The 25,611-nt window shown below is 45.4% G+C and overlaps 1 protein-coding gene across 4 annotated transcripts in view; it reads left to right on the top strand.

Moving 5' to 3' along the window:
- med15 (mediator complex subunit 15) overlaps window positions 1–25,611 on the top strand; it is a 117,170-nt gene that overhangs the window by 61,107 nt on the left and 30,452 nt on the right. For all 4 annotated transcript variants that reach the window (XM_080208597.1, XM_080208598.1, XM_080208594.1 and 1 more), the window contains one exon: window positions 14,539–14,654. In XM_080208597.1, coding sequence (XP_080064723.1) covers window positions 14,539–14,654 — 116 coding nt within the window. The remainder of the gene's footprint in view (window positions 1–14,538; window positions 14,655–25,611) is intronic.

Here is a 25,611-nt window from a genome sequence, read left to right as displayed (position 1 = left end):
TTACTCTAGAAACAATGAAACAAGGTATATCTCTGCAGAACTGCTTATTTGTGCAATTCCACCAATAGAAGTCCATTGATTGAGTTTGCAATTGGGGTATTACAGTGATCTGCAGTATTGTTACAGATGTAGGATCCACACATAACTAAAACTGAAGCTTTTGTATAAGACCTGTTTCTTGTCACTAGCTTTATTTGAATTGTTAGATTGATGAAAATGATGATCTTTGAACCTTATAATTGTGAAAATCCTTGTTGAAGAATCAATCTTTTGCAATAATTTTGGTCTGGTAAAGTCATATCCAGACCCGGTTGCACGAGGGTTGAAATATAAATGGGATGCGTGTGATGCTTCATTCTTAGAGAGCCTTGAACATTCTACATCTAGAAGCACTTTTCAGTTTTTGACACTGTACCTCAAAAGGGAGATATTGACCGTGGAAGGTGTACAGTGTTGATGCACTAGGGTTCAGGGTAAAGGGCAACAAACACCTGCAAATTCCCCTCCAAACACTCACCATCCTGACTTGGAACTATAATCACTGTTCCTTTACTGTCACTAGATCTCAAACCTAGAACTCCCTCCCTGGCACAGATCCACAGAGGCAGCCCGCTACCACCTCAAAGGCAATTGGGAACCAACAACAAATTCTAGCCTTGCCAGCAATGCTCCTATCCCATGGTAGAATAAAAATATGATGAAAACAAAGTCCAAAGATATGTGGGTTAGGTTGATTGGCCATGTTAAATTGACCCTAGTGTCAGGGGATTAGTGGGGTAAATATGTAGGATTACGGAGATAGGGTCTGGGTGAGTGCAGACTCGATGGGCCGAATGGCCTCCCTCTGCACTGTAGGGATTCTATGAATAAGCTGTATAAACATGCCTTGTGTTTCCTTTAATTCAGATTATGATTTACCTTTTAAATAGTAGAAGGATTCAGTAGGATAGAGACTGAATAACTATTGAGAGATTCAAGAACAACAAAACATAATCCTCGAATTGGAGCTAGGTAGTTCAGTAGTAGCATCAGGAGGAACTTCTTGTACATGTTGAGTGGTGAAAATCTGTAATTCTCACCTCTGAGGCAATGGATGTTTGGGGACATTAGGAGCTATCGAGACTGACAATAGAAGTGTTGGGTAAGGGTGTCAAGGAATATGGAGAAAAGATGGGGAAATAGAATTGAAGTACAGATCAGGCATGATATAATTGAATAAGAGGTTTGAGGGGATACTCTTATCCAACCCTGCTCCTGCCATAAGTTGTGTCGCCTTATGTCACTGGTGTCTCAGGACAGTAGGTTAGCCCTACTGTCCTGAGACACTTCCTAATCATTACAGATCAAAGCCAATACTGCCACAGATAAAATAGCACATATTATGCAATTATTGAATCTGATCTCCTATTGGGGTTGCTCCATTGTGCAACAGTGAAATTTGAAGCTAAAGACCAAATTCTTCCTTGTGTTTTTCAAGCCATTGTTAAACACTCAGTAAACCCACTGTCAGGGTGTAAGTGTAAGCCTTTTGGCATACACCAAAAGCAGTGAGATGGCTTGTCAGCTAACCTGCTTTTCATGATGTTAGTTTAGGAATGTTGGCTTGGAAGCTTTCCATGCTGCTGTTCAAACTGTGGCATGCAGTCGTTTATCATCCATCAATGGGTAAATGTTTTAGCTGGGTGCCTCTGCCAGTGCAGCATTCCCTCAGTGTGGTACCAGGACATCAGACAGATTAAGAGCTCGTGTCCTGCAGAGGAGGATTTGGAAGTTGGAACTGAACCACGCTGACACGCGGGAGGCAATGAAAAGATGAAGAATGAGTTGGACGGCTGAAGGGAAATGCTGGTGAATAAATGGGACAAATACTCTCAAGGAGTAAATAAATGCAAGACTGACAGACATTAAGTACAAGAGATGGGTTGCTTTTGAAGCTGTTAGATTAGAAAGTGAACAAAGGCAATTCAGAACTTACTGCAGTGAGGAAAGCTGCTAATTGTGAGCAAGAAACCAAATTCATCCGCTAACAGTGACAGAACAGTCTCGCATTGAGGTAGTGGAATTATTTTGTGCTACAGATTTAATAAGCCACATTATTTCTTTAAAAGAGCTGTTTTTAAATGTAATATTTCCATCTTTCCTGCTCCCAAATTTCTATATCTTTCTCACAGTTAGTGTTTAATGAACTACAATTTAGACTCGATGTGGTCAGATTATAGCTTTGTGCAATCAGTATTTTGAGTACTAGAATAATAAAATTAATTTTTTGAAGGATTTTTAGTCATATTAAATTTCTATGAACTTTTATTTTTCTACATTTTAAATAGATAGTCCCAAGCAGTCATTTTACTGAAATTTATTCTAGTTGGGAGTTCAAGATTCAGATGGGAATTCTGAAGAGCACTTTGGATTACTGCAGTTTCTTGAAACCAAAAATTTGCAAGTTGTATGAGGAACTGCAAAAATGTCTTATAATCAAGTACCTTAGCTTTAGAAAGTAAACAGTAATATTCACAGAGATGCTGTAATGCTTACTGTGATTAGAGTAATGGCTACTGTGAGGGTTGTATATTGCTTCTATGTAGGAAGGGATGAAAGTTTATTTACTGCGATCAGCAGAAGTTTGTGTAAATATACAAATGTTCGATGAGGCTGAGCAGGGCATTCTGAAGGCCAGGTCTCATCTGAATGACAGGTGGCTAGTCCAGTTCAGTTTCTGGTCAATGGTAAGCCCCAGAATGTTGATAGTGGAGATTCAGTGATGAAAAGTGCCATTGACTTTAAAGGGGAGATAGTCAGATTCTCTCTTGATTGTAATTGTCAGGCACTTGTGTGTTGTGAATCTTTCTCTATTCATTTACAGGATGTGGATGTTCCTGGTTGGGCCGGCGTTTATTGCCCATCCCTAAATGCCCCCCATTTCAGAGGGCATTTGAGACTCAACCACATTGACGTAGAGGCATGCGTCACAGAAATGGCCCTTCAGCCTGTCGAGTCTGCACCGACAATAACTATCACTAAAAATGTGCTAATTCCATTTTCCTGTACTTGTCCCGTATCCTTGCATATAATGATGTTTCAAGTACTCATCCAAATATTTTTTCCAGGTAGTGCATTCCAGATTCTCATCACCTTCTGAGTGCAAAGATTTTTTCTCAAATCTCCTCTGTATCTCCTGCCCCTTACCCTGAAACTGTGTCTACTTGTGATTAACCCCTCAACCAATGGGAACACCTCCTCCCTACTCACCCCATCCATAGCCCTCATAACCTTATACAGCTCAATCATGTTCCCCCCTTCGTCTTCTCTGCTCTAAAGAAAACTATCCAAGCCTATCCAGGCTCTCCTTATAGCTCAAATGCTCCATCCCAGGCAACATGCTGGTGACCTCCTCTGTATCTCCCCCCTAATGCAACCATATCCTTCCTATTATGAGGTGACCAGAACTGCAGACAGTACTCCAGCTGTGCCTAACCAACGATCTGTACAACTTCAACATTACGTCCTTAATCTTGTGCTGTATACCACAACTGATAAAAGCAAAATGTCCCATATGCCTTCTTAACTACTGTGTTCACCTGCTCTGCCTACCTTCAGGGATCTGTGAATAAGTACCCCAAGATCTATCTGAGCTACCCAGTGCCTTGCCATTCATTAAATACTCCCTTATCTTGTTTCTTCTTCCAAAATAAATCACCTCACACTTATCAGGGTTAAATACTATCTGTCACTGCTCTGTCCATCTGCCCAACCCTCCTATATCTTCCTGTAACCTACAACCACCTTCTTCACTATTAATCATCTTACCAATGTTGTGTTATCTGCAAAGTTGCTTAACATTCCCTCCACATTTTCATTTGTATCATTTATGTATAGAGCATGCAATAAGGTCCCAGCACTGAATCTTGTGGTTCACATTGGACACTGGCCTCCAGTCACTCAAACAGCCTTTGTGTCCTGTCGCTAAGCCAGTTTCTGATCCACCTCACCAAGTTTTCTTGAATTCCATGTCCTTCAATCTTCTCTCAGTCTCTCATGTGAAACCTTGTCAAAGGCTTTGCTAAAGTCCATGTAAACTACGTCAACTGCACTTCCCTCATCCACACACTCAATCATGTTTTCAAAAAATTTTAAATTTACGAGGCATGACCTCCCTCTGAGAAAACCATGCTGACTATCCCTAATTAATCCATGCCTTTCAAATGGAGATTAATCCTCTCCTTCAGAATTTTCTCCAATAGTTTCCCTAGTACTGATGTGAGACATAGAGGTCAGTATTTTTCTGGTTCATCTCTACCACTCTTCTTGAAAGTGGAACTACATTAGCTGCCCTGCAGTCCTCTGGCACTTCCCCCATGGCCAGAGAGGAATTAAAAGTTTGTGTAAGAGCCCATGCAGTTTCCTGCATCATCCCCACAGCAGTCTGGGATGCAATTCATCTGGGCCTGGGGATTTGTCCATTTTTAACCCCATCAGAGCCTCCAATACCTCCCCATTTTCTATGTCAAACTGTGCAAGTTCCTCAACAGTCCCTTTTACTGAATTCCATACCTACATTCTCCGTTTCCAGAGTGAAGACTGAAGAGAAGTATTCATTTAACACCCTTCCAATATCTCAAGGCTTCACACACATTGTCCCTCTGGGTTCCATTTGGGTCCTACTCTTTCCCTGATTAGCCTCTTCCCTTTAATGTATTTATAAAATACCTTGGGATTCTCCCTAATCCTGGTCATGAGTTCTTTCTCATGCCTCTTTTTGCTCTTCTAGTTGCTTTCTTAAATTCCCTCTTGTACTACCTACATTCCAAAGGGAGCAGCTCAGTTGCACCCTTTTGACTTGCTAAAAGCCTTTCTCCTCCTCTTCATCCAGCCCTGAATTATCTTAGACATTCGGGGTTCCTTGAACATTTTTACATTTACATTGCCTCCTTAAATGGTATATTTTGAACCTGTACTCTCCCCAGTTCCTTTCCTTTTGGGACGGCACGGTAGCACAGTGGTTAGCACTGCTGCTTCACAGCTCCAGGGACCTGGGTTCGATTCCCAGCTCAGGTCACTGTGTGGAGTTTGCACATTCTCCTCGTGCCTGCGTGGGTTTCCTCTGGGTACTCCAGTTTCCTCCCATGGTCCAGAGATGTGCGGGTTAGGTTGATTGGCCATGCTAAAAAAAAATGCCCCTTATTGCCCTGGGATGTGTAGGTTAGAGGGATTAGAGGGTAAATGTGTAGGGATATGGGGATAGGGCCTGGGTGGGATTGTGGTCAGTGCAGATTCGATGGGCCGGAGGGCCTCTTTCTGCCCTGTAGTGTTCTGTGTTCTCTGTTCTAGAATGCCGCCTCCACTGCTCTGTTGTAGACTTTCCCACAAGGAGCTGTTCTTAATCAACTTTGGCCAGATCCTGCTTTATTTTAATAAAACCTGCCTTCCCCCAATCGAAAGCTATCTTTCTCCTTGTCCGTAACAAATTTGAACTGTACTATGTTGTAGTCACTATCATGAAAATGCTCTCCTTCTACCACGTTGAACACTTAGAATCATTGACTCCTACAGTGCAGAAGGAAGCCATTCGGCCCATTGAGTCTGCATTGACCACAATCCCATCCAGGCCCTATCCCCATAACCCCATGCATTTACCCTATCTAGTCCCCCTGAACTAAGAGGCAATTTAGCATGGCCAATCCACCTAATCTGCACATCTTTGGACTGTGGGAGGAAATCGGAGCATCTGGTGGGAACTCTCACAGACACAGGGAGGACATGCAAACTTCACACAGTGACCCAAGCTGGGAATTAAACCCGGGTCCCTGGTTCTGTGAGACAGCAGTGCTAACTACTGTGCCACCGTGTTCAGCTTCGTTCCCCAGAACTGGATCCAGCACTGCTCCATCCCTTGTTGGGCCTTTCACATATTGGTACAAAAACTCCCCTGGATACATTTCAAGAATCCTGCTCCCTCTTAAACCCTAAACACTATGACTATCCCAATTTATATTGGGAAAGTTGAAATCCCCCAGCATAATTACCTGATTATTACTCTTACACATCTCAGTGAACTGTCTACATATCTGCTCCTCTATTTTCTGGTCTTTGGGGGCCTATAACACACTCCCGGTGTCTGCCCCCTCAACATTCCTAAGTTCTACCCACAAAACCTTGTTTGATATCCAAGGTATCATCTCTCCTTATTGCAGTAATTGACCCCTTAATTAATAGTGCTTCCCACCTCCCTTTCAACACTTTCTTCTGTCTCACCTAAAGATCCTATACCCCAGAAGGTTGAGTTGTCAGTCTTGCCCTTCCTTCAGCCATGTTTCTGTGATGGCAACAATATCACACTTCCATGGGTCAATCCATGCTCTTAATTCATCAGTCTTACCAATTACATAGAAACTTGGAAGATCAGAGCAGGAGGGGGCTATTTGGCCTTTCAAGCGTGCTCTGCCATTCATTAAGACCATAACTGATCGTCCAATTCAATAGCCTAATCCTGCTTTCTTTCCATCACCTTTGATCCCATTTGGCCCAGAGCTGTATCCAGCTGCCTCTTGAATACATTCAATGTTTTGGCATCAACTACTTCCTGTGATAATGAATTCCACAGGCTCACCACTCTATGGGTGAAGAAATGTCTTCTCTGTCCTGAATGGAGATCCTCAGACTGTGACCCTCGTTCTGGACTCCCCCACCATCAGGAATATCCTCCTGCATTTACCCTTTCTAGTCCTGTTAGAACTTTGTAAGTCTCTATGAGATCCCTCCTCATTCGTCTGAACTCCAGCGAAAACAACCCTAACCTAGTCAAGCTCTCCTCATACATTAGTCCTGCTATCCCTAGAATCAGCCTGGTAAACCTTGAGAGCAAGAACATCCTTCCTCAGAAAAGGAGACCAAAACTGTATGCATTATTCTTGGTGTGGCCTCACCAAGGCCCTGCATAATTGCAACAACACATCCCTGCACTTCTATTCAAAATCTCTCTCAATGAAGGCTAATATACCGTTTGCCTTCTTTACTGCCTAATACATCTGCATGCTTACTTCCTAGCAATAAAGGGAAGACCATTCAGCCTTGCTGTACTCTTTTGACACTCAACAAGCTGAGCTCACTCTGACTTGCTTCCTTTACTATAATATGATGTATCTCTGTTTCACCAATATTCTGTATCCCGCCCCTGCCAGAGTAATTTAAACTTCTCCTAAAAGTGCAAACAAACCTACCTGCAAGGATGTCAGCCCCAATGTGACCATCCCATTTATACATGCCACACCTTCCCCAGAACCGGTTTCAGTGATCCATGAATCTAAAACTCTTCCTCTTGCACCATCTCTTGAGTCATGTAATGAACCTAGTCAGGAAGAAAAGAAAGACGTACAGAAGGTTCAGACAGCTAGGCGATGTTAAGGTTCTAAAGGAGTTTATGGGTTGTAGGAGGGAGCTTAAAAAGGAAATTAGGAGAGCCAGAAGAGGTCATGAGAAGGCCTTGGTGGGCAAGATTAAGGCGTTCTACAAATATGTGAAGAGTAAAAGGATGAGAAGTGAAGGAATAGGACCTATAAAAGGTGAAGGGGGAAAAGTCTGTGTGGAACCGGTAGAGATGGCAGAGGTGCTTAATGAACACTTTACCCCGGTGTTCACAGTGGAAAATGATCTGGGAGGTTGTACTGCAGGTTTGCGATGGACTGAAAAGATTGAGTATATGGATGTTAAGAAAGAGGATGTGTTGGTACTTTTGAATTGCATCAAGATAGATAAGTCGCCGGGACTGGATGGGATGTACCCCAGGTTGCTGTGGGAGGCGAGGGAAGTGATTGCAGAGCCTCTGTCGATTATCATTGCGTCGTTGATGGAGACGGGAGAGGTTCCGGAGGATTGGAGAATTGCGGATGTGGTTCCTATTTTCAAGAAAGGGAACAAGGATAGCCCAGGAAATTATTGACCGGTGAGTCTGACTTCATTGGTTGGTAAGCTGATGGAGAGGATCCTGAGGGACAGGATTTATGAACATTTAGAGAAGTTTAGTATGATCAAGAGTAGTCAGCAAGGCTTTGTCAAAGGCAGGTCGTGCCTTACGAGCTTGGTTGAGTTCTTTGAAAATGCGATTAAACACGTTGACGAAGGAAGAGCGGTGGATGTGGTTTATATGGACTTCAGCAAGGCATTCAATAAGGTCCCCCATGCAAGACTTCTTGAGAAAGTGAGGGCATGGGATCCAAGGGGCTGTTGCCTTGTGGATCCAGAACTGGCTTGCCTGCAGAAGGCAGAGAGTGGTTGTAGATGGGTCTTTCTCTGCATGGAGGTCGGTCACCAGTGGAGTGCCCCAGGGATCTGTTCTAGGACCCTTGCTGTTTGTAATTTTCATAAATGACCTGGATGAGGAAGTGGAGGGATGGGTTAGTAAGTTCGCCGACGATACGAAGGTTGGTGGTGTTGTGGATGGTCTGGAGGGATGTCAGAAGTTGCAGTGTGACGTAGATAGGATGCAAGACTGGGCGGAGAAGTGGCAGATGGACTTCAATGCGGATAAATGTGTAGTGGTCCATTTTGGCAGGTCCAATGAGATGAAGGAGTACAATATCAAGGGTAGAACTCTTAGCAGTGTAGAGGAACAGAAGGACCTTGGTCTGGGTCCATAGGACTCTTAAATTGGCCTCGCAGGTGGAGGATATGGTCAAGAAGCTTTTAGCTTCAGGCATTTAAACACAGTCAGTTACTTACTAACCAGTCAGCTTGTCACTTTCCTGTGGTGCCACTCTTCAATTTTCTTTCAAACACAGTACGTTGTTTGAAGAGAAACTGTTCCTCACAGGTCCAGAGCTGCCTGCTTTCCGGAGATGAGTGTAGGCCTTGTCCCTGCGCTGTCCTTTATCCTTTCCCGATGCTGAATATTCCTCACGAGTCCGGAGCTGTCTGCTTCCCGGAGATGAGTGAAGGCATCGTCACTATGCTCGCCTTTATCTCCTCCCGGTGCTGAGTATTCCTCACAGGTCCAGAGCTTCTGTTTCCCGGAGGTGGAGTAGCGTATTGGCCAGATTGGGTAAGGATGGCAGATTTAAAGGATATGAGTGAACCAGATGGGATATGAATCCAGGTCCTCAGGCCTTGCCTGGGTCTCTGGATTACTAGTCCAGTGACAATACCACTACACTCCTACCTCCCGTGCAAATGTTACTTGTCACTTGTCAGCCCAAACCTGTCTGGGTTTTGCTGTATTTGGGCATAGACTGCTTAAGTGTCTGAGGAGTTACTGAACATTGTGAAATCATCGAGGAACATCCCCACTCCTGACCTTAAGATGGAAGGAAAGTCATTGATGGAGCATCTGAAGATGGTTGGGCCTGGGACACTATGCTGAGGAGCTCCTACTCTGTTGTCCTAGGCTGAGAAGATTGCTTTGTGTTAGGTATGACTCCAAACACCAGAGAGTTTTCCCATAGACTTCAGTTTTGCTAGGGCTCCTTGATGCCACACTCGGTCAAATGCTGCCTTTATATTAAGGGCAGTCACTTTCACCTCACCTTTGGAGTTCATATTTTGACCATGTTTGGACCAAGGCTTTGGTGAGGTCAGGAGCTGATCTGCCCTGGTGGAAACCAAACTGAGTGTCACTGAGCAGGTTATTGCTAGTAAATGCTGAATAGTAGTGCTGTTGGCGACACTTTCCATCACTTTGCCAATGATTGAAATAGACTGATGGGATATGTCCTGCTTCTTGTAGACGGGACCTCCCTGGGCAGTTTTCTGGATGCCAGTGTTATAGCTAACTTGACCAAGGCACGGCTAGCTTTAGAGCACAAGCCTTCAGTGCTATTGCTCGAATATTGTTAGGGCTCAGAGCCTTGATGTCATGTGGAGTGAATCGAAAGGCTGATGACTGGCATTTATGATGCTGGAGACCTGAGGAGGAGGTTGAGGTAGATGAATCACTCGGCACTTGTGGCTGAAGATGCTGCAAATTCTCCAGCCTTGACTTTTGCATTGACAGCTGCTGAATCCACCACTAAGGATGTAGATATTACTGCATCCTTCTCCTCCTGTTAGCGATCAAGTTGTTGCTTGAATGGGAATCAGTATAGGTCAGGGGACACAGGTGATCTCTGGACTTCTGAAGTAAGACACAGGCAGCAGAATTTTGGACAACCTTAAGTTTACTAAAATGTGTTGGAATAGCTGATTCTAGAGGTAACAATTGCATGAATGAGAGTTTCAACAGCAGGTATGCTGGCACAGGAGCCAAATCAAATGGTGTAATGGAGGTAGAACTAGGCAATATTAGAGCTGGAGTATGAGGTTGGATGCTCACTTTGGGATTAGTTGTGACACCAAGGTTGTGAACAGATTGGCTTAATCTCAGACAGCCGCCTGGGGAGGGGATAGACTGGGTAGCAGTCCCCTCAACGAATCTTCAAACACTCGCAGTGGTAGAAAAGTCCAAATTCTCACGACTTTTTGGATAAAGAAGTTTTTCCTGAATTCCCTATTAGGTTTCTTTGTGACTGTCTCATATTGATGGCCTCTTGTTATGCTCTTCTCCATAAGAGGAACCATTCTCTCTATTTACCCATATTAGGGCACTGAAAAGAATGGCTTCAGTCTTCCTGCTATTTAATTGAAGGAAATTCCTGCACATTCAGTGTAAGCTGAAGTGGGATGGGTTTTTCCATTGTATTACATAGGATATACAGCAGAGAAACAGGCCATTTGGCCCAACCAGTCCATGTCAGTGTTTATGCTTCATTTGAGTCTCCTCACATCTTTTCTTAGCTAAATCTATCAGCATGACCTTTTATTCCCTTCTCCCTCATACGCGCGTCTGGCATTGGGTGGTACGATGGCACAGTGGTTAGCACTGCTGCCTCACAGCATCAGGGACCCGGGTTCGATTCCCAGCTTGAGTCACTGTCTGTGTGGAGTCTGCATGTTCACCCCATGTCTGCATAGGTTTCCTCCGGCTGCTCCGGTTTCCTCCCACAATCTGAAAGACGCGCTGGTTAGATGCTAACCAGCATGTCTATATTAAAATGTGTGGCCATGCTCAATTCTCCTTCAGTGTACGCAAACTGACATCAGAGTGTGGCAACTAGGAGATTTTCACAGTAACTTTAAATTTTCACAGTAATGTTAATGTAAGCCTACTTGTGACACTAATAAATTAACTTTGAAACTTTAAAAAAGTTTCCCCTTTGTGAATTTTTACTATTTGCTTCAAACACTCGCTGTGGTGGAGAATTCCAAATTCTCAAGACTTTGGATAAAGAAGTTTTTCCTGAATTCCCTATTAGGTTTCTTGGTCACTGTCTTATATTGATGAGTTATGCTCTTTTCCATAAAAGGAAACATTTTCTCTATGTACCCAGTCAAAACCTTCCAAAGGCCTTTAATAAGTCACCCTCCTTTTTTCAATGATACCCAGCCTGCCAGTTCTTTCCCGTATCTTTATGAGATATTTTCACGTATCCTTTTTTGGTATAACCCATGGTTTCAGGTATTCTTTATATAGGTTTAGTTTGAACCATGTTGTTAGCTATCTTTTATAAAGGTTTAGTACAGCCCATAGTTTTAGTCTTCAGTTGGATTATTTTTCTCTTTCCCTGGCTCAGGACACTGAAACCAATTCTTGAGTATTCGGTGCTCCAAACAGCTAACACAGCACCAACCAGGAACTAAGAGTGGGACCTTTATGTCTGGGTAGCTCATGATGTGGAGATGCCAGCGTTGGACTGGGGTAGGCACAGTAAGTAGTCTCACAACACCAGGTTAAAGTCCAACAGTGCTATCAAATAAACCTGTTGGACTTTAACCTGGTGTTGTGAGACTATTTACTATGAGTAGCTCAGTACTAGACTGTTGTGTGCTAGGCTAGTGAGAGAACTAAGTCTTCAAACATTTTAATATAGACATTAGATTACGCATTTGAAGAACATATATTGTTCTTTGTAGAATACATCATAGTGCTGTTAGATGTGTAGCACAAACAAGTAGTTACAACACTTCAAGAGAAAATGTGCACAAGTGCATGCACATACACAGATATAACAAAACCTATTGTGCAGCATCATGTTCCACATTGATGGTACTTGACATGATGGTAGCTTTTTTAAAGGTTTTCTAACTCAAATTATCTTGACAGATTTTCATTTTTAGAACTCCAGGTAATTGAACCTTTCAGTGAGAATTCCATTTTTATCTTTCTATACCATAGTCATGGTTCTTAGTCCAGGATTAATATCATAAAATAGTTACAGCACAGAAGGAGACCATTTGGCCTCCCATGTCAGTGCTGGCTCTCTGCAAGGGCAAATCGGCTCTCCTCATAATTCCGCAATTTTGTTTGCTCTTCATGTGTTTTCCAATTCTGCTTTGAAAGCCCATCCATTATCTTCCTCCATTAAACTCTCAGGCATTACATTCCGTATCCTAACCACTTGCTAAATAAAAAGGTCTTTCCTCATATTGCTGTTGGTTCTTAAATCCCTCTCCTCTGGTTCTTGACACTTGTGCCCATCGGAACAGTTTCTGTTTCCCCCAGCCAGACTCTTGATGTTTTTGAATGCCTTTCTTCTCAAACTTCTCATCGCTAAGAAAAACAGTCACAACTTCTGCAGCCTATCCATGTAACCAAAGTTCCTCCTCACTACAGTCATTCTTGTGAATCTTTTCTGCACCTTCTCTAATGCCTTCATATCTTTCCTAAAGCGTGGTGCCCAGAATATGGCATAACATTTCAGTTGAGGCTAAATCAATGCTTTATGCGGCTTTTTTGCCTCTTTGTACTCTTTAAAACCCAGGATCCTGTATGAACCTTTAACCTTTCTCCCAACCTGCCCTGTACCCTTCAACAATTTGTGCACATATACCCCCCTAATGTGACCTCCTCACTCTGCTTCTGAGAGTGGAAGGCAATGGCAAACCACCACTGAGCAAAACTGCCAAGGAAACAGCTCAGAACGAAACATCAACAGACAATAAGCCAAGGACCAGGCTTTGGGAAGAGCACACATACATACTCTCATATAACTCCAAGGTCTGTCTTCCCTTGTTTCTTCCTGTTGCTGATATTTCTTGCATATTTGTACCTCCCACAGCAATACTTCAGTTGTGGCCTAAGGCGTCTCTTCTATTAATAGTGTAAAATCCAGGATTTCATTTGTGTTGTAATGGTCTTTTTTACTTCTGGTGCCTTTGAATGATCTATATATCTTAACTCTTGATCTCTCTGATTCTGCACTCTTTACCGTTCGTAGATCGCTTCCCCTCTCTCATTATCCAAAATGTGGACATGTTTTGCTACACAATCTGCCACCTACCTGTCCACTTCACTTCATTCCCCCGGCACCCTCTTAATTTTCTTGTTTTTCCGGTATAATCAGCAAACTTCAGTAATCCCTTTTGATACCTGAGACCAAATTTTTAATGCGGCTGCAAAATATAAAAGGGCTGTCGGTTTAGATTCCAGGAGCACGCCACTGTCCGTTTCTTTTGCTTCTACAGCCACCCGCAACAGCCCCCCTCACCACCACCCCTCTTTCAGCATCCTCTAGGAGACATTATATCTGTGTAACGGTGGCCAGCTTCACTGATTAAATGCTTGAAGTAGGGGGTGAGCTGACATCAGTTAAGGCAGCACAAGCTCATTACAGCTCAAAGTGAAATTCATGGCACCACATGATTCTACATAACCATGGGGACATTATGTGCAAACTCACATTGCCTTCCTCTGATGCTCACATGTGTATAATGCAGCAGAAACGACTGGTTAAAAACCCTAACTACCTCCCAGAGACATTGAAGCTAATTGTTAGTAGCCCTTTAGTGCTGCCTACCTCAGAGCAGAGATTGATCCCAGGTGTGTCTGTGCTTTGATTCTATCCCTCTGATTATGCCAGTTCGTAGCCACAAATGTAAATTTTTTTTTGTTCCATTGTAAAGTTTTTTGGAGTAATTTGCTTATTAGTAGCTGGTTGTTCAGCTGGGAAAGATCCAGTTGTTCAGCAACCCACAATATTTGGCGAAGACTTCACAATGCAACTGAATATATTGTCTAGCAGCTTTGAAGTGAATTGCTTAATTTTGATTACAGCAGATCAAGAACTGCATTTGTCGTGCACCGAATGCATCCTAGGGATGTTCCAAAGCACTTAGCAGCCGAAAAAGTACTTCTGAAATGTAGTCAGATAAAAATATATATCCTGTTGGGGAGGGAAGGAACTGAAAATAATTTCTATGATTTACAATTTATTTTTTAATCAACATAATTGAACTGAATCTCAGCTCTAACTTAGTTGGCAGGTATCAGGATTGAACCAGTGAATTTGAACTCATTATAAATGGGTTAGCGGAGCACAGTAGTTTTATCTTAGCAACCTATCAACAGTAGTGACGAGGTTTTGTGATGATGTAGGCTAGGTCTTTGTAGACTGCACTCTCTTATGGAAGGTAATCTGCAGCCTCTGCTTCCGAGTATGAAGAAGGATGCAGGAGGAATGTTCTGAGATATTGTGTGTGGGTATTCATTGTCTGCTGTCGTCTGCCTAACTACAGGTTAACAATGCGATTGCCATGATACCTTCTCCAGTCCAGCAAGTGCAGACAATGCTTCCACCACCACAGCCGCAGCCGTCCCCCCAACCTCCTTCATCCCAGCAGAGCTCTGTGAGGTAAGTCCAGTTTTGACTCTTTCAATGCCACATTTTCTAGGAATAGGAATTCTGAGCCACACTTGAAAAGAGGCGGGCTGGATGTGACTTGAGTTTTAGATCAGAAAGAGTTGTATAGAAATGAGACTCCATTTGCTGTTCAGCACCATCTCTGAGTGGTCACCTTTTCAGTAGAAGTTTTGTCATTTGTTAACTTTGTGACATTGATGTGGGGAGGCTAAGGCTGTTTGTGGAGCGTTGCTGGTTCACTGAATTTGCCCTCCAGCTCAGTTTGATGGGCTGGGGGTTGCTTGTGTAGCCACGACTGTAGTTTGCGGTTTTACTTTAAAGATGAAATAGTTTCTTTAAACTAAGTCCTGTTGTTTGGAAATCAGTGTCTGCTGTCAGTAGAGGAAGGATGCAAGGTTCTTCCTGGGTGCTGTACTTCTAAAATTGTAGCACAGTTCTGTTTTGTCTATCTTTGTATTTTTTTAATATATTACTGGTTTCCAGCCTTGAACAGAAGTAAAAATTATACTTGTTTAAAATAATCTGTTGCCAAAATTAACATTTTTATTACTGTTCATGTCTCTTTGATCATAGTGTGAATATCAGTCTGCAGTAGAGCAATTATTGCTCTTAATATTTTGCATTGTTTATTAGTGTCAATGTTAAAGTATGTTCCATTAGTTTTACTCCATTAGTCTAATGATGTTTCACTGGACTTGCCCCATCATTTAACAATGTCCCCAAGTAGTATGTATAGTACTGGATGGATGTGTTCTCAGGATGCCTTCAGAGTGAATGTACAAGATTGAAATCTTGTATTTGAGCCTCTTTTAATGCTTGTTCAGTTTGCATTTATATAGCACCACCCACATGGCACAAGTCAGGATTGTGACAGAATATTCTCCCTCTACTTGCCTGGATGAGTGCAGCTTCAACAGCACTCAAGAATCTTGACACTATCCAGGACAAGGCCGCCTACTTGATTGGCACTCCATTTGCCACCTTCAACATATACTCATTCCACCACTGATGCATAGTGGCAGCAGTATGTAACATCTACAAGATGCATTGCACCAACTCACCAAGTTTTTCGTCAACAGCACCTTCCAAACCTGTGACTTCTAGCACTTAGCAGGACAAAGGCAGCAGACGTATAGGAACACTGCCATATGCAAGCTCCCCTCCACACACCATCCCACTGTCTCTGGGCCAAAATCACAGAAGTCCTTTCCTAACAGTGCTGTATGTGTACCTACACCAGATGGACTTCAACGGTTCAAGAAGGCTCCACTGCCTTCTTAAGGGAATTAGTAATAAATTCTGGCCAAACCAGTGACATCCACATTCCATGAAAGAATTAACAAAACTTGAATATAGAAAAATGTTCCAAGGCTTCTAAATAATGTTTTTAAATGAGGGATTAGAGGTTACAGTAGGAGTTTTGAAAGCATTGGGCTTAGAGGTTTGAAGACACTGACCTTAGTGGTGAGGTGAAAGCAGTGAAGTGAAGCAAATATGGGAATGAGAACTTTTATGTTTGAGGGATTGGAAGACGGATCCAGGATCAGTAAAGGCAGGGGCGATTGGTGAGGAGTACAAGCACCAGAGTTTTGGATGAACTGAGGGTTAAAGATAGAAAGTCTCTCAAGCGAATAGTAGTCTGGAGATGCCCAAGGACAAGAATAAGGGTTTCAACAGCAGGTGGAGGCTACAGCAAACATGGGGGTTAAATACAGGAGAAGGTTTAACTAAGTCAATCCTGATTTCCCAATCCCTCCGCTTTGATATGATTCAATTTTCTATTTTTGAACGCACAGCACACTCAGGATAGGATAAACTAAGAGGGTTAGTTAAATTTGTTCACACTCAAAATGTGTGAAGAGGGTTCATAATGTCCCCCCCCCCCCCCAACCTTTGCATTCATTTAATAAAAGAGAGATATCAAGGAAAGAAAGAACTACAAGGCAAAGACCACAGTGAAAATAAGAATAATCGTTTCATGTGAGTCCAGAATGAAATGTCCTAAGGTGTATTCCTTTACAGAGGTCACCAGGCTGAAGTCCACTTTTCCAGTGATGAGATGGGCAAGCAGAAGTGAATTAGTCTTGTAGGCACTGGTACAGAAATTCCAGTAGAAACGACAGAGATGGGAGCCATGCGTTAAAACATTAAAACTTGGACAGAGCTGTGGTTTCGAACTGCTGCTTGGTAGATGGAAGAGGGCAGCCTGATTAGCAGTACAGCCTCTCACTGTAATTGGTCCTCCTAGTTGGGGGAAGGGAGGTCATGTGACATGACACCCACTTCTCCACTGGATTTGACTAAGGACGTATATTTCTTCATCTCGATTCTTGAGAGTGTTAAGGTTTCAACCATTACTGTCAAGAGGTTTCAGGGTCCTTTGTCCTAGCAGACTGGCAGTCTCCATTAGCCGTGCCCGACTTAGGCAATGTAAATGGCTTTTATATAATTCCCTTGGAAGTTGGTCTTCTGCAGCTCACCCAGTCCTTAGAGTTTCCTCAGAGAAAGCAGTTTCTTGGAATGCCAGAAAGTTTATTTTGTTGGAGACATAGTCAACTATGGCTTCAGTCAGTTTAACATCTTTTACCATGATAATGTATGTTTGTGTGTGTGTGTATATTGGGTGATAGTACAAGTCTGAAGTGGATAGTATTGCTGATGTGGAAAATCAGCTTGGGGTTGAGTAGAATGCAGACAATGCAAACAGGCTTGTTCAGCCTATTGGACAGGGTGTGAAGTGTCTGGTGTTTGATAGGGTGACTGCACACCTTGAACATTCAGCTAATCAGAGAGATCTAACATAGATCTGTAAAGGATAAGATGCTGACAGATCTGATTGAATTTTTTGAGGAAGTTGATGAAGTTGGACAGAAAACGTCACTGGATATTTATATGGATTTCCAGAAGGCATTTGCTAACAAATAATTTAGGGACAAGCAGGAAAGGTATTATCCTGTTGTAGCATAATCACTGCTGGATCGACATAAGAACATTAGATGGAGGAGCAGGAGTAGACCATGTGGCCCTTTGAACCTGCTCCGTCAATCAATGTACCATCATGAATGATCTTCTGCCTCAGCTCTATTTTCTCAAAATTATATGAGATGACCTGGGACTGGTATTCATGGATTTGAACCAGCACATACTCCAGGCCAAGGAGAAAATATAAGAAAATGTATATAAAAGCAGAATGTTACAGATGCTGAAATTCTGAAACAAAAACAGAAAGGGCTGGAAATACTCAGCAGGTTGAGCAGCATCTGTAGAGAGAGAAAAAGAGTTAAGGTAGATAAATCTTTGATCAGAACTGGTTAGTGTGGAATTAGTAGTAGAAGAGATCACAGAGTGATGGTAAGATTAATACACAAAGTTATCTACATGGTTCTTTCACTCCTTCTGAAGGATTGTGGCATTAGTGAGTTGGAGGTCCTGTACGCTAAACAATAGTGTGAATGCATCAACACTTGATAAACTTGAGATACTAAAGCATTTTACAAAATCACCAAATCCCAATTAAGATCTGCACAACTAGGGTTAAATATCTAATATGTGTGTAATTGAACTGTCAGTGACGATGGTGGGTAGATGAGGAATTCTAAGTGATATAAATTACTTTGGAATTATGTGCTTTGGATTGGTGTGCATTTAGCCATCTTCTTTTGTCCTGTTCTTTGCAGCTGTAGCACACACGTGGTGAAATTAGTACTGTCATTCAAGTCCTAATGTGTAATCCATTCATGCAACCATAAGTACAGGTGTATTCGCCAAGGGACCTCAGCACTCACTGCAGTGATTTAATAATCCCAACCCAGCTTCAATTCTGTGGACCAGCTATTATTAGTGTAGTAAACTGTATCTGACCTCATTCTTATTAGCGATTCAGACTGTCTTGCCAATATCATGCAGAGGTGTTCATAAGAACTTGTGCTTACAACAGGCTGTAACCCAGCTGTACATTTTAACTGTTCAAAGGATAGGACCATCCTAATTAAACACTACAGCATTGATCTCCGATGAATGTAATCAATATAGGGCTTAAACAATGCAGCTAATATTATTTATATAAAATACCTTTTCGTCCTTGAATCCAAGATTGGACTCTTGAATCTGAGGATAAAGTGACTGATCTTTTTTCAAAACATGATGTACTTGAATCAGTCCAGAACACTTGGGATTCCAGGTGATGTGGTGGGAACTATCCACATTGTTTATCAAGAAAGCAAAGTGAAAAGCCAGAGGTTGGTGATTTGGTGACATTGAAGTGTTGTTTTAATAGTCTGAAGACAATGGAGACTTCAGTGAAGCAAGCAGTTTTGTGTCATAACAAAGAACGAGATGGAATAAGATACCTCAAAGAATCTTGTTTTCAACATGAAGAGCATATAGAAATTGGGAGCAGCAAGAGGTTCTGAGAGCACCATCATGGTATTGATTTGGTATAATAGGAGTGATAATAAAACGATCCCCAGAAAGTGGGAATACTGTTCAGGTTTTTGGACAGAGAGTTAGAATTTATTTTCAAATTCATTCAATGTGGGTATCAGTGGTTGATCTTCTCTAATTGCCCTTGAACTGAGTGGCCAGTTCTTAGGGCATTTAAGAGCCAACCACATTGTTGTGTGTGGTGGGGGGGGGCGGTGGGGTGTGTGAGTGGGGTGAGGTGGGGGGGGGGCGTGTGAGTGGGGTGAGGTGGGGGGGGCGTGTGAGTGGGGTGAGGTGGGGGGGGCGTGTGAGTGGGGTGAGGTGGGGGGGGCGTGTGAGTGGGGTGAGGTGGGGGGGGCGTGTGTGTGGGGTGAGGTGGGGGGGGTTGTGTGTGTGTGTGGGGTGAGGTGGGGGGGTTGTGTGTGTGTGTGTGGGGTGGGGATGTGTGCGTGTGGGGCGGGTGCATGTGTGTGTGTGGGGCGGGGGGGTGCGTGTGTGTGTGTGAGGCGGGGGGTGCGTGTGTGTGTGTGGGGCGGGGGGGGCGTGCATGTGTGTGTGGGGTGGGGGGTGCGTGTGTGTGTGTGGGGCGGGGGGGTGCGTGTGTGTGTGGGGGGCGGGGGGGGCGTGCGTGTGTGTGTGGGGTGGGGGGTGCGTGTGTGTGTGTGTGGGGCGGGGGGGTGCGTGTGTGTGGGGCGGGGTGGGGCGGGGGGGTGCGTGTGTGTGTGGGGGGCGGGGGGGTGCGTGTGTGTGTGTGTGGGGCGGGGGGTGCGTGTGTGTGTGTGTGTGGGGCGGGGGGGTGCGTGTGTGTGTGTGTGGGGCGGGGGGGTGCGTGTGTGTGTGTGGGGCGGGGGGGTGCGTGTGTGTGTGTGGGGCGGGGGGGTGCGTGTGTGTGTGTGTGGGGCGGGGTGGTGCGTGTGTGTGGGGCGGGGTGGGGCGTGTGTGTGTGTGTGTGTGTGTGTGTGGGGCGGGGGGGTGCGTGTGTGTGTGTGGGGCGGGGGGGTGCGTGTGTGTGTGTGGGGCGGGGGGGTGCGCGTGTGTGTGTGTGGGGCGGGGTGGTGCGTGTGTGTGGGGCGGGGTGGGGCGTGTGTGTGTGTGTGTGGGGCGGGGGGGTGCGTGTGTGTGTGTGGGGCGGGGGGTGCGTGTGTGTGGGGCGGGGTGGGGCGTGTGTGTGTGTGGGGCGGGGGGGTGCGTGTGTGTGTGTGTGGGGCGGGGGGGGCATGCGTGTGTGTGTGGGGTGGGGGGGTGCGTGTGTGTGTGTGGGGCGGGGGGTGCGTGTGTGTGGGGCGGGGTGGGGCGTGTGTGTGTGTGGGGCGGGGGGGTGCGTGTGTGTGTGTGTGGGGCGGGGGGGGCGTGCGTGTGTGTGTGGGGTGGGGGGGTGCGTGTGTGTGTGTGGGGCGGGGGGTGCGTGTGTGTGTGTGGGGCGGGGGGGTGTGTGTGTGTGTGGGGCGGGGGGGTGCGTGTGTGTGTGTGTGTGGGGCGGGGTGGTGCGTGTGTGTGTGTGGGGCGGGGGGGGCGTGCGTGTGTGTGTGGGGCGGGGGGGTGCGTGTGTGTGTGTGTGGGGCGGGGGGGTGCGTGTGTGTGTGTGTGGGGCGGGGGGGTGCGTGTGTGTGTGTGGGGCGAGGGGGTGCGTGTGTGTGTGTGTGGGGCGGGGTGGTGCGTGTGTGTGGGGCGGGGTGGTGCGTGTGTGTGTGTGTGGGGCGGGGGGGTGCGTGTGTGTGTGTGGGGCGGGGGGGTGCGTGTGTGTGTGTGGGGCGGGGGGGTGCGTGTGTGTGTGTGTGGGGCGGGGTGGTGCGTGTGTGTGGGGCGGGGTGGGGCGTGTGTGTGTGTGTGTGGGGCGGGGGGGTGCGTGTGTGTGTGTGGGGCGGGGGGTGCGTGTGTGTGGGGCGGGGTGGGGCGTGTGTGTGTGTGGGGCGGGGGGGTGCGTGTGTGTGTGTGTGGGGCGGGGGGGGCGTGCGTGTGTGTGTGGGGTGGGGGGGTGCGTGTGTGTGTGTGGGGCGGGGGGTGCGTGTGTGTGGGGCGGGGTGGGGCGTGTGTGTGTGTGGGGCGGGGGGGTGCGTGTGTGTGTGTGTGGGGCGGGGGGGGCGTGCGTGTGTGTGTGGGGTGGGGGGGTGCGTGTGTGTGTGTGGGGCGGGGGGTGCGTGTGTGTGTGTGGGGCGGGGGGGTGCGTGTGTGTGTGTGTGGGGCGGGGGGGTGCGTGTGTGTGTGTGTGTGTGGGGCGGGGTGGTGCGTGTGTGTGTGTGGGGCGGGGGGGGCGTGCATGTGTGTGTGGGGCGGGGGGGTGCGTGTGTGTGTGTGTGGGGCGGGGGGGTGCGTGTGTGTGTGTGTGGGGCGGGGGGGTGCGTGTGTGTGTGTGGGGCGGGGGGGTGCGTGTGTGTGTGTGTGGGGCGGGGTGGTGCGTGTGTGTGGGGCGGGGTGGGGCGTGTGTGTGTGTGTGTGTGTGTGTGGGGCGGGGGGGTGCGTGTGTGTGTGTGGGGCGGGGGGGTGCGTGTGTGTGTGTGGGGCGGGGGGGTGCGTGTGTGTGTGTGGGGCGGGGGGTGCGTGTGTGTGGGGCGGGGTGGTGCGTGTGTGTGTGTGGGGCGGGGGGGTGCGTGTGTGTGTGTGTGGGGCGGGGGGGGCGTGCGTGTGTGTGTGGGGTGGGGGGGTGCGTGTGTGTGTGTGGGGCGGGGGGTGCGTGTGTGTGGGGCGGGGTGGGGCGTGTGTGTGTGTGGGGCGGGGGGGTGTTGGTGGGGTGTGCGTGTGTGGGGCGGGGGGGGGGGGAATGTTGGTGGGGTGTGTGTGTGTGTGTGGCGGAGGGGTGGGGTGGACTCTGGATTATCTGTCCAGTGACAATGCTGTTAGGCCACCACCTCCAGTAAATGGTTGGGAGGGGAAGGTTTAAGAAGAGCCTTTTGGAAACCGATTTAATAGTTGACCTGTGGGAGTAGTGTTTAAAGTCGGAGGAGTTGATAAAGGGAATAATCTTAGTAGATTAAGAGGGATAAGGGTGAAACTACCTAAATTTGATCATTGTTGGTTAGAAATGGAAGGGAGGGGTGTGCATTCTGTCTTTGAGAAATATTGTGTAATAAGCGTTATTGGGTAGACAATTGGTTATACAACTCTCTTCCCCAGTTTAATTTCCAATTGCAGGTTATTGCCCATTTTGCACTCTTGCCCAAAGTCCAATAATACATAAAAATATTGTCATTACATGTTAAAGGGTGAGGAAGCGACAAAGGTGTATTGTTCAGACATTGCATTGTGGAGGGGTTGAAGAGAGTGAGCACAGAGAAAATGTGATCCGTATAATTGATTGTACAGTGGGTTGGGTAGGTTGTGGAATGGAGAGGCATTGTTATTAAAAAGGATAGGTGAAGTTAAAATCTACTGGGCCGTACAAATTGGACTGTCCAAGAATAGAAAAGTTCCGCACACATAATTTCCAGAACGAATTAAAAAATCAAATTCAGCCGTCGAGAGATAGAGGTCAGGCTGTATTGGTGGTCATAGCTCAGAATTTACAAGACAAAGGATACCTCATGAGTTAAAAGGAGCCACTGTGATGTTGGAGAATACCAACATCAGGGCCATAGCCAAGAAAGGAAGAGCACGTATAGAACTGAGACAGCATGAACAAAGTTCCAAGGAAAGGGGAAAGTGGGAGGAACTAAGTTTGGAATACAAAGAAACTAGGAACAATACAGCACGTGAACGGGCCCTTTGGCACACCAAGCCTGTGCTGACACATGATGCCTTTCTAAACCAAAGTCCTTTCACCTCTATGGGGTCCATATCCTTCTATTTCCTGCTTATTCATGTAATTGTCAAGATATCTCTTAAACTTTGTTATTTCATATCTTAACATCCCTGTGCCAGATGCAACACATTGGGAGGGAATGCATCTTATTTGCACCATAGCTGATCTCGAAATGCTTGATTCCTTGGAACAGAATCATTTTCAATTTCCTACAAGTAATATTTGTCACTGAATTGCTTTGGACAATAGGGCAAACGTGTCACATAATTACAGATAAAAGCTCCATTTGGCATCTGCTTCAATCACAAAAGAACCTGTTCAAAAGGCATATTGCAAAAAAGAATGCTTTGTTACTGTAGAAATCATTTTGCTACATTATGTATAATTATAGAGATTATTTGTCATCGATATGACTTACTTAAAGTTCAGTTTTACAGTGATAGTTTTGTCCGATTGCACGTGAATTGGGTTTCTTTTTGTATTCAGGTTTATAAAATTCATTATAGAATGTACACATTGCTGGCAAGACTAGTACTTATTGCCCAACCCTCATGCTCTTTGGAAGGTGGTGGAAAGCTGCCTTTTTGAACCATTCCTTGAGTGGCTTGGAGAGGAACTTGCAGGAGATAGTGTTGTTATGCACTTGTTCTCCAAAGTGACGGAGATCATGGGTTTGGAAGGTGCTGTCAAAGGAGCCTTGATGAGTTGCTGTGCATAACTTAGTGACAGCACATAGTCCTGTCACTGTGTGCCATTGGTAAAGGGAGTGAATGTTTAAGGTGGTAGGTAGACAGCTGATCAAGTAGGTTGGATTATACTGGATGGTGTCAGGCTTTTGGGCACTGGTTGAGCTGCATTCTCCAGGCAAGTGGAGAGTATTTTATCATATTTCTCCCTGTGCCTTGTAGGTGGTGCACAGACTGAGGGGTGAGGAGTTGAGTTACACTCCACAGAATTCCCAGCCTCTAATATGCTCTCGTAGGCATATTATTTATATGGATGTCCAGTTAGTTTCTGATTAATGGTAACTACTAGGATGTTGATAGTGAAGGATTCAGTGAAGGTAATGCCATTGAATGTCTAAGGAAGATGGTTAGATTCCCGCTTGTTGGAGATTGTCATTGGCTGGTACTTGTACAGCACGAATGTTACTTGCCACTTGACCAGGCAAAGTCTGAATGTTATCCAGGTGTTATTGCACATGGACACTGGCTACTTCAGTATCAGAGGTACCGATGCAGAGATATAATGTTGAACATTTTGCAATCATCAGCAAACATCCCCACTTCACCCCCTGTATGGTTATGGAAGGTGATTGATGCAGCACCTGAAGATAGTTGGGCCTAGGACACTTAACCTGAGGAATACCTTAGCGATGTCCTGGGATTGAGATGATTGACCACCAACAACAACAATCATCTTCCAGCGAGCTATGTATGATTCCAACTAATGGAGATTTTTACCCCTTATTCCTGTTTTACTAGAGCTCCTGCATGCCTCACTCAGTCAAATGCTGCCTTGATGTGATGTCAAGTGCAGTCACTCCCATCTCATCTCTGGAATTCAGCTCTCTTGCCCATGTTTGGGTCAATGCTGTAATACAGTCAGAAGCTGAGTGACCCTGGCAGGACCCACACTGAGCATTGATGAGCAGGTTATTTGTGTTTCCTGAGATTGGGGTTGGCATTCAAAACTTGCATCCAATAATACACTAGGAATTAACTGATTTCCAGCTGTAATAATGTGTTTCACTGTCTATTTTGTCCTCTTTAATCCATTTAACCCAGTTTAAACATGTCTCTTATCTTAGTATTTCCTTGTCCAGTGGCATGCTCTAGGTACGTTTTTTGAGTAACAAAATATTCCCATCAGTAATGCTTCACAATCTTATATCAAATCCAGCACTAATTTGCGATAGCTTCGCTGATTAAAGATTGTTCTTCTGGGACCTCTCTGCCTCTACCCTGTGAGATTTTGTGTAGCTTTAAATTTGTATGCCCCATCTATGGAAAGGCATCTTATTGCTGTGGCTCCACTCAAGCCCTTCTTCATAGCACCTAACCCATCCTGAATGTTACCCACTCTCCTCAGACACTTCTTCAGGCCACAGAAACAACAGACAAAAGAGTGAGGCCATGAGCTGGTGTCCTATCCATTGTGGTATAATGCTTTCCATCAGTCCTTTATATAAAGGTAATGTCGCCATAGTCCCAGATGGCCGTAGGCTGCTGTCCTCTTTGAGGTGGAGAGCTGACTGGGATGATTTAAACTGAGGATCGCCATACCTCAGCAAAGGGCGAGGCCGAGAGGGTGGCACCTTCATGAATAATCTTAGTCGGTATAGGAATTGAATTCATGTTGTTGGCGTTGCTCTGTATCACATAACAACTGTCCAGCCACTTCTTGGCCTCTCTCTGCACCACAACAGAACCTGTTTTGTTTTTCCTGCCACTTTGTTTGCTTGTTCTCACTGACGTTGAACAGATGCCTATTTTTATCTCTTTCTTCAGCTCTCTCTCTTGCATTGTCTTTGTCTTTCCTTTTTCCCTCTCTTCCATTATTCCTTCCTCCCTCCAAAGGAAATGGGAGAGAATGTGCAAGGCAGCTAAGTATTAAGCAAGACAGATCAACAGTACTGAAAGACAGTGTAGAAAAGGAGAAAGTCTGGAATGTCATAAAACGACACTGTCCTATAATTTCAAATTTTAGTGAAACTGAAACCCTTTAGTACTCCACGTGGATGAATTATTCAAAGCAAAATGGATGAAAGCTTGGAAAACATTGTTTCAT

The sequence above is a fragment of the Carcharhinus amblyrhynchos genome, chromosome 20, assembly GCF_965287045.1.
Source record: "Carcharhinus amblyrhynchos chromosome 20, sCarAmb.v2.hapA, whole genome shotgun sequence".
NCBI lineage: Eukaryota > Metazoa > Chordata > Chondrichthyes > Carcharhiniformes > Carcharhinidae > Carcharhinus > Carcharhinus amblyrhynchos.
The sequence above is the reverse complement of the archived record's forward strand: the minus strand, read 5'-3'. Positions and strand labels throughout refer to the sequence as shown.